The 16,658-nt window shown below is 44.0% G+C and overlaps 1 protein-coding gene across 2 annotated transcripts in view; it reads right to left on the bottom strand.

The window, feature by feature from the left end:
- Positions 1-16,658, bottom strand: part of LOC100741267 (protein O-mannosyl-transferase TMTC2) — a 171,923-nt gene that overhangs the window by 19,741 nt on the left and 135,524 nt on the right. For both annotated transcript variants that reach the window (XM_003492179.3, XM_024370004.2), the window contains exon 7: positions 8,732-8,976. In XM_003492179.3, the coding sequence (XP_003492227.1) occupies positions 8,732-8,976 (245 nt within the window). The remainder of the gene's footprint in view (positions 1-8,731; positions 8,977-16,658) is intronic.

Genomic DNA, 16,658 nt, shown 5'->3' with positions numbered 1-16,658 from the left:
CATTTCTAGACTGGTCGACCTCTCAAAGACATCCCATCCTCTCACGACGAAGAAAAAGAGAAAAAATGAACGAAAGCAAACCCTGATTTCTGCTTCTCACGCGTATGAGTTTCCCTCCTAAACCTAGTAATCGCACCTTCTATTTCCAGTTTCGTCGCCAATCAGACGGCGTACGACGCAAAAAGCGAATCTCGCGGTCTTAACCTCGACCGAGGATCGTATCGGAGTATAGCGTGGAGAAAGAAGGAATTTCAGAGGGATTTGACGAGCTCTCAACGAATCTACAGGGTAATGGGGATGCACGAAGGAAGGTCGCGTTCTTCGTGAAATTACGAAACGGGACGACACGATGGTAGAATTCATGTTAGAGGGGAGGGCAGAGTAAAGTTAGATCCGTGGGCAGCTATGTCGAGGAAATGAGGTACATAGGGATGAACGGAATGGAGATTGGGGAGGGTGTACGCGCGTGCACCGTGTAGAGCGGGGAAGATCGTAGAAGAAGGGTGGACAGAGAGAAGATGGAAAGTAGATGGGGTCGCGAAATTACCTCGAGCGGCATTGTATGTCGGCCGGAGGGTTTCAAGCACCTAATTAGCCACTTAAACAGCGCGGCACAAAGAGACCCTCTGTTATTAAAACGACATATGAAATGATCGGTCCTCTTTTTTTTTTTTGAACAAAAGGAACAGTCGATGGGGAGTTTTCGGTCGTGTCTTCGATGTACGGTCTATTTCACTGGAAACGATTGTCGAGAGGAGCTTTGAAAATATCTTTCTCTTTGCGATAAATGAAATTGACGTATGAAGTCTCGATATGGAAGATTCATGTTAGAACAATTCTTTCGTTGGTCAACTGTTTTTCTTCGAGCAATTAAAGCCACGTGCATGGACGATGTAAATATGTATATTTGCTTTTTCATGCATAAACCGTTTATTATTATTTTCAATTTAAAAATCATTATACACATTATACTCATAACCTGTTTTATAAGCGATGGTGCACGAAAGAAATGCAAATTGATTTTACTTAAATAAACATATGTTCTTTGTTGAATATTTTATATATTGGAATATTTGCGTTTCTACAAAAAAAAGTACACAGAGTTTATCTTTTACGATGATACGGTTTATCGGTGAGCTGATCTTCGTGAATAATAAATCATTTGCAACTATCGTCGCCGGATAGCGATATCCAGGACGAGGGATTACTCTTTCTCAAACTTGAAACAATTAATCGCATTCTTCGAATTATTTGTAGATCCCTTCATGGAGTTTGTTCAAAGTTCTTACAGTGGAGCAACGTGGAATTTCTTGGCGAAACACTTCGACACTGGACGAGAGAGAAAAGAAGCAAATAGAGGACAAACAGCGATAATGATTCTCACTGCCGTTTTTATTGAACGATCAAGAGCGAACAGGGAGTGTGAGAGAGCCCCGAGGGTTGGTTGATTAACGAAATCGAGGCGTGTCACGCACCGTTCCGTGCTGGATATCTGTACACGTTGTGAGGGTAAATGAAAAAGGGGTCGAAACTTTCCGGTTATTAATTTTTTCTTAGCTGGTGATTTTCCGGAAACTTGGTCGAGTACCCACAGGAGTCGCCAAGTTTTTTCTCTCGTAACTGATAACACTGTTAGAAGGGGGTGAACATTTTGGGGTCCATTTCGTCGTCGTATCCGCGATAAATTAATTATTATCTGTGATATACATGATATTCCCAGTTCCACGATTGAAATATCTTTCGTGTTCCTGAGTCGAGAGTTCGAGAGCTGTATTTATGTGTTCTCGATTAATGCGACGATGTCGCAAACTTGCTTGTCTTCGATAACTTATGGGAGGGGAGAAAAGGAAACGAAATGGAAGAAGTTTCAGGCGATTCAATCGATATACTGGAATCAATTGAGAACCATATCACTCTGACGTCTGCTTATTAATCTTGATTCGCTGCAGCTTTCTTACTCTGTCCAAAAGAGCTGAGTTTATTAATCATACAAAAGAATTCCGATATTTCTTACGTCGCTCGTCGCGCCTATTTCTTTCTAACGTTATATACAATTCGTTGCATTGTAACGAGAGAAAAGAAAAATATAAGACAGAGGATGAAGGAGAGGAAGGCGATTGTAAAAGAAAAGTGGGGGAATTTGCCGCTGGATTTATTCCTAAGATTTTCTAGTTCTCCGTCACACGGATGAAACGTGTGCCGTTTTAGTCAAGGATTTTCCAGAATCTTAGAGTAACACGAATATCTTTAATGGCGACTATATAAGAGCCATCAGACATTCGCGTCCCCTGGGCAATATTTCGCTAATTGAACGCCATTGCATCGAGGAAGCGTCGTAAGCTTGTCAGAAGAGATAATTCCAGCCTTCGTCAGTGTAAACGCGACGTCGCAACGACGTCGTTCGTAGAGTCACGAGCACGGATGTTTCAGGACATTTATTATCCGCTGCTAGAGCACGGAGGATGGATGGTAGAAAGGGTCACGGAATGAAAGAAAGTCTGACGAAAGCTGCAGACAGAAACCGTGCACGCCGGCTGTCGCTGCACGGTCGCGAATTCTTTGCGATTCCCGAGAAGCGAGGTGCATAATTACGAGTGCACAAGCGCATAATAGATAGCGGAGCCGGTGCAGGCTTTCGTCGAGGGTCGGGCTCTTTTCTGTCGTTGCAGAAACCGCGCTCGATAGTTCGTGTCTGTGCGAGAGCCTGCCTCTCCATTGTCTCATTATCATGATCCGTGATTGTCGTCGACGTCTGTTCACCGGGTTCCTCTCCTTTCCTCCGGCACCGCCGACCCTGAAAACACTCCGCCGATTCTCTAACGATGTCTCTCGTCTAGCGATGGTTTGTTTCGTTTTACCTCTCTCTCCTACCTTCTCCGTGGTTTCTTCGTCCTCTTTCTCTTTCCCTTCTTCTCGTTTGCATCATTTCGATTTGTTCGACGATCCGCTTCGCTCGGGGCGAACAGACGATTCGCCGATTAATTTACTTCTCGCAGGCAACCGCGAGTCTCTAGCTTAAATCAGCAGCCAGGTCGACCGATTCGTCGAGGTACCAGAACAACAGATGAAATTTTTGACGTTCATTAAAGACGGAGTTACCTTCCAGCTTACTGTGTTTCTGCTCGTTTCTCCCTCCGTTTTCGTTACAACGATACTCTCGACTCGCTCGCTTCCGCGTAATAACTCTAACTTCTCCGCGCTGTTGGAAATAAGACAATAAATTCTGCAGCGACTAAATAGCGATAAATTACGCGCAACGACTAATTGTCGGGCTAAGTGCGAACGAATGCGACGATAAATTAAATCCTGGTAATGAGTTATGAAACAGCCGGCGTTCAGCTGGTCGACGAAGTTCGATGATGTTACTCTGTTGACGAAACGAAGAGAAACGAAGAGGGGAAAACGAGTGTGACGAAGGTAAATTGTGTTATGAAAAGATTATTATTAAGGATGGATGTTAATCCTTGGTTGGTTGAGCTCGCGTTACGCGTGTTCCACGACTGGGCCGAGCGATCGCGTTCAAAGGCGATTTCTACGAAATGTAAGTAAATTACCTGGGATTTAATAGTCTTGGTCACGTGATATACCGTCGGTTAACATATGTAACAAGCAGCCTACACGGTCACGTGACACGCGATAAAAAAGGCCGCGACACGGCTCGCGATTTTCGTTTACCTTATTTTTGTACGAGTCTCGATAAGTAGCTTGTTAAACAGCGACCTGGACTGGCTTTCACAAGCCCTGCCCACAGGTTATTTTTTCTGAATTCAATTTTTAGACGTCCTTGTGTACCTCGTTTAGTACACAGTAGATCTCGCGAGCGAGTTTATATGGAAAAAATCGTTTATACGGAAGATGTTGATCATTCTTGCGTGCTGAGGAAAATCGTGTAAATGTGTAAAATATAGACTCGTATGAAATGACGATTTAGGCTTCAAATTGAGGAACAACTCAGAGAATGCACGTGCAGATTTAATTGCATGTACCAAGAATGCGTGTTACGCGTATTAGCACGAAGGGTCTTGTTGAAACGTCGAAGAGTTGAGAAAATGATCCAAGCGTTGATCAGAGAGAAAGAGAGAGAGAGAGAGAGTTCCAAGAGTTTGTTATTTTTATCTCAAAATATAACCCGCTCTCGATTAAACGTTTCTAGCGTCGTCTCTTGAACCTAGCTTCCAAATTATTGTTCTCGAATTATTAAAACTCGAGCGCGGATTTGGACAAGAGAGTTCAGTCAGTTTTGATACGATTATCGTCGGAGTGGAGGTAGACGTTACGAGTAGTTACAACTCGAGAGTTGAGAAGTTTTTCCCGAAGTGGCTCGGTATAATAACTCGAGCTAGGCGGACAGCAGCAAAAGAGAATCGGAAAAAGTCGAGCGCGATGCTGTTCGCATAAGCCACCGATATCACTCTGCCGGGCAATTTAAAGTTACGATTCGAGAGGGTATCTGGCTGTCCGAACGGCCGTGAATTCCAAGCTCGACGACGTTATCACACGGTCCAGCTCTTTCCTCGTGCAACTTTCGTCCCGTGGTCGCTGGTATTTCTTCCGATTTCCAGCGGAAATGCACGCGTGCCGTCGAACGATCGAATCATGAAATCTCCGAGCGTCGTTCCCTCGCAAATTCTTCGTCGTAATTTCGTCGAACGGATGGACGATCGATTATAACGTGTCGCGATTCTTCGTCGGAAGGTAACACTGCCGGTGACCGAGAAATTCCAACGATTTTCAGAATTTCAGGGCGCGTACGCGCGACATTTCTCGATCTTTCGACTGGGTCACCTTGGCGCGAGATTCTTCGTCGCAATTTCAACCAACGAGTTAGCGAGCGCAACTTAACGTTCGCCGATCGAACGAGGGATAAAACGAAAGGATATATACATATATATAGGGAGAGAAAGACAAAGAGAGAGAAAGAGAGAGAGAGAGAGAGAGAGAGATAGTCGGATCGGCTCCTCGGGTCGCAGAGACGTTCCCCGCGGGGAATGCAAAAAGCTCGAGCCGGAGGAATTTCAATTTGCCCCGATATCAAATATTTCGGATTCTCGTGTCGTCGGTGAGAAGGGTTTAATCAATTAGACGGATCAACTAGGCTGGGAGAAAAGTTTCCGTGGAAACGTGCCAGCGTGATCTCTTTGGATTCGTCGATCGTGGAACATAGTTTGAACGAATCGTAGCTACGAAACGGTGGCGCAACACGACACTTAGGGGATGAAAGGGTCGAGAGAAGGATGGTACACGGGTAATGTAGCGTGTACATGATAAAAGCAATGCGGGGTGAATAATAAAAAGGGGTAGTTGCTTCTTAACATTCGAAATGGTCGTACCGTGATAAATTATTAATACCGTTTAGCTAGAAATTTGCCGCATTTGCATGGAAATTCATCGGTGACCCGTTGGATGTTGCGGTGTGTATAGAATTCGGGAATGTACCATGGCGCTATCTGTTCCGTTCCATGGATGTATTTTACAGTGGACGGTCGCGCGCGCGCAAATTATTCCGCGTTTCGATACCGCATCCCGGTGATTGGTTCCGCGTCAGGCCGCGTGAAAATTACACGCAACCACGCCGAGTGGAACGCGCCGATTGCCTTCCCTTTCCCACAGAAATAGCCACGGATTAATGAAAACTAACCCCTATTCCACTATCTTGCCGGTGTTCTCTTTTCTATGCACTTTTTTCCACGATACAATTTTATTATGGTCGTGTTTCCGATCGATTGGATGCCGCTTTTCACTTTGCGCGAGCTTGTTAGTTGATCGTTTGGTCCACTACGAGGATTATTACCAATGAATTCGAATAAAAGATTGGATATGTCGCATAGTACGCGCTCGATATTGACACGAATTTTTTTATATTGGAAACATTTCATGTATATTCATGAAAATGCAATTGACTATTTTTTCAATTCGTTCTGCGCTATCCTCAAAATAGCATGAAATATTAAGATAATGTTATAGCGTAAGTGGCAGTGATTTCAGACTTACGAGTTTGAGAGAAAATATTCGTCGACCGCCTGGTTGGTTTAATTGGAAAACAAGCAGTCCGGCAAACGGAAGATATATCCCGGGTTCGAATCCCGGTGTCCAGTAAAAATCGATCGACCGAATATTTTTCTTCCTACGATAGAATAAATTAGCATCGAGGAAAATCCGAAAAAATAAAAAGAATCTGTTGGACATTCGTAATACCCGTAAGAGAATGGCGCGGGAGAAAGATGTACAAGAAAACTACCACCCTTGCAATGATGTTTACGAGGAAATTCCTTCGACGTAGTGAATTGTCACCGGGACATCGCTTTAAGGAGGCCGAAACGCATCAAGAAATCGTATCCTAGTTCGGTATTTCCAACGGCCACGCCGGAAATGCGCAGCTACGACTCGGCATCCCGTTTTCTTGGCGCATCTGAGCGACGATTCTCGCGTGTGCAAGTGTGTACCCTCGCGCCAGACGACGGGGCAACGCTTGGAAAACCGTGTGCACGAGAGCGCGGTGATGTGTAGTCTGCGGCGAGAGCCCCGAGAAGGCGAAAAATACTTTTCGTATAAATTGTCGCGCAGGAATTCCACGACGATGCGCTGAACAAAACGCGGCCACGCTACGAGCACGTAGAAAGCACGGAGCCAGTGTGACCTGGCTGGTACACGCCAGAATGAAACACGGAGGAAGAGAAACAGAAAGAGGGAGGGAGGGGAGGGTTGTCGGAGAGGGTGGAGTATCTCGTAAAAATGCAAACTTCTCTTTTCTTCGTCGAAGTCGAGCGCGAAGCTCGGGTCGTTGTACGAGTCGTTGTTGTCGCGTCGTTGTCCAAAAAAGTTCAACGTGCGTTTCCACTTGGAAAAAAACACACACCAAACTGTTGGAGGACCGCGTTCGATAGGGTGGAAGGAGTACGAGCCGGAGGATGATCGGTGAAATTTTCGGAGAGTAACTCGCTCGAGTGTGGAGCCACGGTGACGAGAATAAGGGAAACGATTCTCCAAACTGGAAATGGAATGCTTTAAAGAAAAAACAAACGCTTGCCTCTATACGGGAAAGTTAGGTAATTGCGATCGGGAGCCACGACGCCCATAAGACAATGATCGAGCAGCTGGAATTGTTGCTCGCGGTTGAAATAACCTTGGAAAGCAATTAAGAGCTGTGACGGAGCAGCGACCGATGGAAAAGGTCGAGAATCACTTCTGGATTGATCGCGTGCCAGCCTCGTACGGGGCTTGAAAAGGTTGTTCGTGGCTGGAAACGCCGACGCGAAGGTTACCAAGATATGGAATAATTCTGTAATTTACAGTGACATAAATCAAAGCAGACTTCTCGCTCGTGAGTTTCCTGGCGATGGCAAAACTATGGAGATATAGTTACACTTATCGATCTCCGACAACGTCAGGATTTTCTGCGATACAGCGTTCACGTGCTGCATAGTTACGAATCCCTTCCAAAGTTTCTATTTCATTCAAAGTATATCTCGTTTCTCGTAGCTTTGTCGCAGTTTGATACAAATTCACCATGTAACTACATTAACGGCGCCTATGGTACAATGAGTTGGACTGAAAAACCCGCAACCCAATTCCTCGCCAGGCTATCTACAACCATAATAACTTCGTTCCACCGAGCATAATCGAAGTATTTTCAATTCAGATTTTTTTCCGCTTTCGACTCGACGCTATCGTATTCGAAGGATCATGGGCGAGGAGTTCGCGGAGATGGCTGTCGCGCGGAAATTCGCAGGAGATTAAATGAAAATTGAAAGAGTTAAATGCGACGGTAATTTTTTTTTCTCGCGCGTTGCAAAAAGGAAAGCACGATACGCGAGGAAATGGACGGGAGAAATACCATGGGCCGAGGGAGAGGTAGAACGGTTGCGCAGGATTACGGCGAGCTTAAAATTTTTAATTTTGGTTTACGACGCGACTGAAAATCATATTTGCGGCCGGCTTGCATACGCGGGACATTCCGCTCTCGGTGATGCAAACAACGTCGACATCGGCGCTACTTTTCGTATGGAAACTGCTATTTCGCCCGTTTATTTCTTTCTTTTTTTCTTTATTTTTTCCACGCGTCGATAAAACGTTAATTGCTTTGGCCGTGCACATACGCGACTTTGTCTTGGACTCGTCCAAAAAACGATCATAGCAGGAGTGCAACTTTGGGGCACGATCGATACTTGGTGAATTTAATTAGCCACCCCTGGTATCCTCGCGTGTTTTCCAACAACGGGTAATTACGAAAATTGCAATTCATACGGGCAAACATACCTTCGCGCGCGATCGTGCGCGGCTACTAATTCGATTTAATGAAGAAGCTCGCGGTAATGTTACAATCAAAACATCGTACCGCCTGTCGATCGATAGTAAACGAATTATAATTTTACAAGACCCTCTCGCCTCCAGTTCGACTCGCGTGTGGCATGAATAATTGCGAAGCGTGTTAGGCATGATTCGCCATAACCGATCCTTCTTAACGTAAACGAGCACTCCGATTGAATCCTATCTACGACTTCATCGTAGGTATATATATCTTCTTACGTGTCAAATAACACGAGACGCGGTCAGAGAATATACAAGTCGCGTAATTTCCCGTAAAATCAATCGTACAAATTCCTTTGACAAATCGATTTGATGGAAGACGATTCGTCAAAGGAAATGCAGGAATGCGAAGTGCAGCTGCTTGTCCGTAAGTGGCTGCTCTGCGTAAATGGAGTAACAAGCTGCAAGTGATTTGAACACTGACCTGAGGTGGATAGTGATCTGGCAACGCATGCAGCGCTTCCCTGTACGCGGACAGGGCCCTTTGTAATCTACCCTGATCGGCGTAGAGAGCGCCTAATTGAAGGAGGGCCTGTACTCTGGCTGCCTCGTGAGCCCTCTTGTCCTTGAGGCCGGAACCGTCCAAGGATGCGCCGGCCCGCAAAACCGCAGCCGCTTCCGTTCCACGTCCGACCGAGGCCAGCGCCGCGCCCAGATTCACGTAAGCCTCTGCAAAGACAAACGATAAGGATCATGAGCGCCGTTGGATTACCGCCTTGTGCCTGTGTGATACGCTCTGCCGTTCTCTCTCCAGAGAGATCGGCCATGAATTTATATAAATCGAATCGGCCGCGTTTTTCCATTTGTCCTCCTACATTCCTACCAGACAGTCCATTTCTCTTTCGAGCTTTCTTTAGGACCTTCTTTTGTCTTCCCATCTCGCGAAAGCATCGATGAATTATGCAATGTAGATATATATGTGTTTCGTTAGTCGAAAGATTATAGCAGTCAGATAGCGTGATTTTTTCAATGTGCAAGAGTGTGACAAACACACGTACTCGAATCGTTTATTTTGGGAGTGGTGTAAGTGATGGAGAGTCCATTTTCTCTTGTTTTCAAGCATTCGAGTGTTTGCGTTTCCATCGTATTGAAATATTCTCTATGTGTTTATGTAAATGTAAATACATTATACGAATAGCTTTTTTTTAGAATTAACTAGACCAATATATCTTTTCTGGAGTCACGAATGGATTTACGTCGTTCACAAAAATGGTGAATTGTACAATTCATTAGAGTTTAAGTATTTAAAATTATTAAAAAAAAAAATATATATATATACACAGCGTACAGAAATATACAAAAAATGCACGGTATTTGATAATAGATAGAATAAAAGTAAATAAATGACAATTATCGTAATATCATGTTAGAGTACGGTAACAACACCCGTATCGTTGTCTGATTTTAATGTTAATGCGAGTTTGTCAATTGAGAAAAGAATGCAACGTCGTAATATTTTCTTTAAAACCAAATGACTTGCACTTCGATACGACCTGATGTAAGTGTAAAACTATTATTAATCTTGTAATACTTTCAAGTTATAACAATAACATTTAATTATAACAATTTAATCTCATAATAATAATAAAAACAACAATTTAATAAATGAAATAATAATCGACGATATTACCGAATCGCATTTAAATAACTTGCTCACATCCGTATTTGCAATATATATTATGTCAGATACAAAAGTTAGGATTACATTCGCTACCCATTTGTTTTTGATTATTGGTGCTCCTACTGTTTGATCGTGTTACAGATTACAGGAAATGAACTTACACGGCTTGCAAAGTAAATGATTACGCAATTCCATTTATTAACGGAATTTCAATTGATGGAAACAAACGAATGTATTAAAATTTAAATTATAAATTGTGTACAAATAAAATGCTCACATTGAAATATGCGTGAATCCCTAATTTCTGCAAGAAACGAAATCAAGCCACTTTCGAAATAAACGTTCGATTTAATCCCAAAATCAATTCGACTGATTTAATTTCGTTTTTACCACTGACTTTATCTCGGGCAACCATATACAGTTAATAGATATCGATAGAAACATTAGTTAGAAGCTAAAATTGCTACCATTAGAAAGGTAATACAATTAAGTTTTAATGAAAATTAATCTTGCGAAGGCACTTTTGTCTCATATTGATATGTTACATCAATTGACACATATTTCAAGCTACATTCTAAAGGTTTACGTATATTTTATAAAATGTTATTACGGATGAAGATAAAACTTCAACGACACGGATACATTGCTTGTTTCAGTTTATATCTGGCAAAGTAATCCGGTTATACGAAGAAATAAAAAATCGACAGCAGAGAAATATTCTTCGATCACAACTTAAAAATAAAACAAATATGTTAATCTTTCGATGAAATTTCACCATGTACAGTGTATACGCGAGTAATCGAATGGATAAAGCTACCTCCATGTGTAATGGTGCTTTGAAATATCGTTATAGTCGGAGAAAAAGTACTGGAAAGGGCCAGAGAGAAAATGCTATGAAATATTAAGAACGACGAAGTCGCGTCGGACGTTTAATTTAAGAAACTACGGTGCGGCACAATCATAACAAGATCTACTTTTTGCTCGATTCACTGGAAAGCAGAAGAGGGCAGGGCAGATTTTTCGCGACGAGGGTTTCTTTAGAAATTCGGACAGAGGCAGTGCTGGGGCCAGTCTTTAACGTAAATTCAGACATTCATAGCATGGCTACCACTTCGCTTCTTGCCCTGTCCGTTTCTAGTTAAAAGGGCATTGCCTGGCTTCCGGGGTCGGCTGCTTTTACGACTCGACGGCGAATCGGGTTAACTCCGCATGAATTCCCGCCTTTTGTCGCGTGTTTCCCGTATTTCCTTGGCTAATTACTAAATATCGTGCGAAACGGCGACCTGCCGGATGCCCAGCGTCGTCGAAACGTGGTGGAAATGCTTCGAGGGACGAAGATTAACTTAGCTCTCGCGCTAATTTCCGCCGTTTGTTTCTTTCATCATTCAGGATTTTAATTAAAACGAAAACGTCCTCTCTCTTGCAAGAGCAATCCCATAAACACGAGGAAATACCGGAGAATCTACTTTCCTTATGAACTCTGAAAAGTTTCGATCTCGAAGATAAGAATATCCATCGCTTTCTTCTTCTCCTATACTTCCACGGATTTTTTACACTTTTTTACCGTTGAATTTAGTACACGCCATTGTAGTCGCTAAACGATTCGCGGACACAATGACAAGGCAACCGTATCTAGGGATACAAAGTGGGCGATCTCGAGGAGCCGGACAAAAAGCCGCAGTCGGTTATGACTTTAATTAAAAATTTCAAGTTACCGCGAGGTATCCTTGGTCGCAGCGGTCGAATCCCTGCAGAGGCCGCGTCGCCGAACAACCAGGCCAAAGTGAAACGTATTAAAAAGTTTATTTCCACTTTTATTGTCACCCTCGTGGAACGTGATCCCTTACGCTCATAGGGAAAAGATACGGAGAGGGAAAGAGAACGGGAAGAGGCGGGATGGAACGGGGGCAGAAACGATGAGGTGGTGGAAGAGCACGATGAATCTCGGTGGATCGATAGTGGGAACGCGGGAGCCTTCTTAATTCGAAGCAATCTGCTTCTTCGAGATTTCCAACGACGGATTTCCAATTCCTGACCTCTCCCATAGGAATCGACCGATTCGATCCTCTAATTTCGTCGCGTTTAACTTTCCTACGGCCAGCCGTTTTACCGTTCAACCGGCTAAACGTAATATACTACGGTTCGCGGAGGCGGCTGCTAATCCCGATATCATCCGACGCGATATTACAGCACGAACGTAAGACGTTTACCCTCACGCCTCCAGTTGCGCAGTATAAACAGGCACCTGGGAAGACTTTCATTAACGAGCCGTGTGATTGGCAAATTTTCCGAGACGCCTCTATCGCATACCCGGCTAAATCCGGTTTGGTTTAACGAAATCCCCCGATAACGGGGATCATTTTTCCCTACCAGAGATCGGATAGCGACAAAGCTATATTCCCATAACTTGATTCTCATGGGCTCGTATAAATCGTAAGTAATTGGTGCGAGCTCGGCACGTGTATTTCGATAATTCTCAGCGTGGCATTCAAACTGTGTATGAAGGGCGAAAAAGAGAAGAAAGAAGAGAGGAATGTGGTAGACGGTGAGACATGTTGTTGGTTAAATTGACAACGAGACGAGTTGATCTCGTTAACTATATTTACAGATATTTTAAAATGTAGAATACAAAGTTAATCGCAAGCGTTGCTCGCTCGATGATGTTCGTTATAAGATCGCGCGATACCGCGGTACTGATACTAATTGTTATGCTGATTCGCTAGACTGATTCGTTATACTTATTCGTTCGACTGATGATCTCGATGACTCGACACTGATATTGATTCGTGCGACTGGCTGACTGACTATGTCTGGAGAACATGGTCGTCTATTTATACTGGCCGAGGGGAATACCGGAAGGTTTGAACTTGTCGCCAGTTGTCAGTTGCACGTAGCAGCGAAATTGCTTTGTCCAGAGTTTGTTTATTACGTTATGTGCGTCGTACAGTGTTAATCCTCTGTGGTAAAACAACTACGTGAGGCATTTTCGAATCGAAACGTCCTAAGACGCCACGGGAGGAAAGAACATGATGCATGCAGTTTCAGTAAGAACTAACCTGCGGTAGGTTCGTTCAATCGTACGTGTCATCTTTAATGTACTAATTTGAATGTAAGAGGAGTACGATATTGAGAATCGAATTGTCTCCTTATAATTATAGAATCGGTTCGTCATAAGCTCGATCCATTGATAAAGCGTCGTTAATTGATGATAAGTTACGGAGATAAGTTTCCGGCGGCAACTTGTCGTTGGCTAACCGCACGGTAAAATGACTTTTCCGACGCACTAACGAGCAATCGATAGCAGATCTCGTGTCACTGGGCCTTCAAAGATACACCGCATCGACGAGCTCAAGTTAAACGCGGTTGAACCTTTCCAGCGCATCATCCGATGTATAGCGTCATCCCTCGTATATACAGAAACATCTGCGACGTCGTGGATTATTCACGAAATGCCGGTCGCAATTCCCCGTGTAATCCGTCACCATATCGAAGCTGCTTCCCTCGTCACTAGGACCGGACAGAGTTTTAAGATATTACGTTCGCGATTACTCGATAGAAGCTGTACAACTAACGTCGATAGTACAGTTACTCCTGCGATGTAGGGAGCTTTTAAATTAAAATTAAAATTACTTTAAAATAAAAATTACTAAGATGTATGAATGACGAGATTAGATGAAACGTCGAGACACTCGACGAATATATATACAGATGGAAGAGAGACATTGAATTTTAGATTATTACAATATCGAATGAGTTCTCTACCCGGAGATATACTTAATCACATTCGATTTAAATTTTTAGCGTCCACTTATTCTTTATTCACGCCTTAATTTCAAGCGTTCGAATCTTTCATAGTAAGTAAAAAAAATTACCGTTACCACAGTATCAAGTAGTCGCGCCGATTAATAGGCGAACAGCAACCCGGTACGCCATCTATTTTAATATTAACTGCATTAAGGTTAAGGTATATTTTATACGATCTTAAATAAGCCTTCGTATCCATTATCTTCTCAAGTTTCTGCCAATTCGCTCGTTCATATGCTTCGGACGTGTAAACTTTGATGCTTGACCGATTTTACGAGCTCGTTATAACACCGAGCCCACCGTACACGTATAGACGTCGCGCAACTGTATCCATAAGGTGGGGAAACTCGACCAAAGAGCCTCTCGGATACTCTAATTCCATAGAGTATCCCCCGAGACCGCGACGAAGAAAATGGATTGCCCGGCTGCCTCAGCGCTCCTTATTCAAAATAATGTGAAGCATAGGGGGTTGGTTCTATAAGGCGGCCGACAGGAAATTGCCATTTCGATGCTCCGGTTTCTCTTCTTTTAATGGAAACTTTTTGTTAATTAAAGAGTCGACCCGGTGGGCCTGCGAGATAGCAATTTACCAAGTCGGTTTTTATATTTTTCAGACAGTTGCAACGGGGTGAGGCGATAGTTTCTTAGAGAAAGAAACACGTACATATTAAGATTATTCGGCGGATAATGCGCGGCTTGAATATCGTGTACTTGGAACGTTGCTGAGACTATTTTGGACTGAAGGGAGTGTATCGTCGAACGGATGATTATCTCGCGATTTTTCAACGTGATACCGCGTTATGGCCTTTATAAATTAAACGGGTAGCCACCGTTGAATGAGGGAACCAGGATGCAGAGGTAGGACGATCATTGAAGAGATTTACGCGCGAATAATTAATTAAAAGCGGGCGAGTTTCGTCGAGCGATTCGCAGATATTTCAAATTTGCGTGGCCGCGCAGATTTTGCCGGATCCGAGACGATGTAGCCGACAGTCTGTGTGCTCAATCGATTTTCAACAAAAGAAAGAAATTCTCGATCTTCCGTTTCTTCCTTTATGCATTAGATACGAGTAATCCCAGTTTCTTTTCTGCCGAGATAAAATAAAATACGAGCTTTTCAAGCGACGTGAGGAGTTAATGTAATAGATCTCTTGTAGCGAAACGAACTCGATCAATTCTGACGGATTATTAAGCTGGTAAACAAGCTGGGTACGCTGTGATTCCACATCGGCGATCGCCACCTGTAAAATTCGTTATGACGCGACCCGAACCGGATATTTACTGCGATAGCTTTTACCAGCAAACAAAAACGAACGGTACCAACTCGCGTATATCTGATCCTATTAACGTACCGCGGCAATTACCGCGATCGGATATCCCGGAACAATATTTCTTTTCCGTGCAAGTCCAAGTAATCGTGTTCGAGTTTAGAAGACTGTGTGTTGATCGAAATCGATTTTGTACCTCTACTTGGCCAACTATGCTTTCCTTCATCGTTGTGATCGATCATGAAACACCGACATCCTAAAAATAGGCACACTACGATGAATAATAAATAAATATTCTTGCGAGGACTTTAAAGCGAAGATAATAACGTCGTGCAAGAATGCAACAGGATAATATGCAATAGATGCGAAAAGAGGGAGCGAATGAATGAACTGCTCGTACATGTACAACAAACTACAAGTGTCAGGAATAACGTGGAAGAGATTGCAGGTTTGCGGTGGGGCTTGGAACGCGTGCTTGAACGAGCTCGAGGAATGCGTGCGAAGTTTTAAGCGCAAGAAAACGCGTGTCGTTTACCCCTGACGTCTATGTCGGAGAATATTCCAATGACATGGAGGAAGTCTCCATTTCCCACGGCGATCCCGTTACTTCTGCGCGTTGCAAGATGACGCAGAGCTCGAACTTAAGTCGGGGAAAATATCAGAAATAACAACCTCGGGACAACATCGTCTAATATATGCCGCCGGGGGCAAGGGGAAAAGAAAGATGAGTAATATTTCACCGGCAGCGAAAAACACTCGTTTTCACGACTTTTCGCGAGTTCGTCGCCGGAAAAACATGGGCGCGCGACGGGGCTGGTTCCTCGGACGGCAAAAACCAACGTCCTCCGTTCATGCTCGAGACGAACTTCCTCGTTGGTGGGGTTGATTCGCGGAAAACGCGAGAAAGAGGGGCGCCAGTTGGAAAAAGTGGAAACGACGAGGCAAGGCGCGAAACGTTTCGAGACCTGGCTACTTCTATCGCAAAGATATACATATATCGCATCGTATCGTTGCCATTTTTGCACGTTTCTGACGTTGACCGGATCTGAATTGCGCGAAGGTGAACGACGATGACGACGAGTCAGATGGTCGAGGGACAGAAAGCACGCCGGTGCTGGATACTGGCGGCTGGAGGTGGGAAGCGGCGGTGGAAGAAGAATGGGCAGACGGAAACTGCTGTTTCATCTCCGACTCCGCCAACTTGGCAAGACCGCCGCCCTGTTTGCTTCCTAATTACGAAAGAGAGAGAATAAGATGCGCGAGAGGTTCGTAGAAAAGGAGACGAAGGAGCTGAAGGGGACCAAGCTCGTAGGTGAACGGGGTGAAAAGGAAAACGAGGGACAAAGTAAGACGGAACGTAGCGAAGAAACGTCGTGGAAAGATGAAGAGAGACGGAGGAGCTGGTGCTGAAGCGAATTCAACTCCGGGCGCTCACGGAATTAAGATTCCATCGTGCAGTCGAGTTTTGTGTGTGCCTTGCAATTTCCTGGTTAACCCGACCGTTCCCTCTTTCGCGTAGACTCCGACCGTGATTCACTTCCCGCGTCCATCGCGCTGTTCCCATCTTCGATCGATAAATTTCATGGAAAACTTTTGGACTTCCTAATCATCCGTGTATGCATAGTTCATTTCTGTGATTTTGTAATAACTTAGTGGAG

This window comes from Bombus impatiens, unplaced genomic scaffold, assembly GCF_000188095.3.
Source record: "Bombus impatiens unplaced genomic scaffold, BIMP_2.2 scf_0664, whole genome shotgun sequence".
Taxonomy (NCBI): domain Eukaryota; kingdom Metazoa; phylum Arthropoda; class Insecta; order Hymenoptera; family Apidae; genus Bombus; species Bombus impatiens.
The sequence above is the reverse complement of the archived record's forward strand: the minus strand, read 5'-3'. Positions and strand labels throughout refer to the sequence as shown.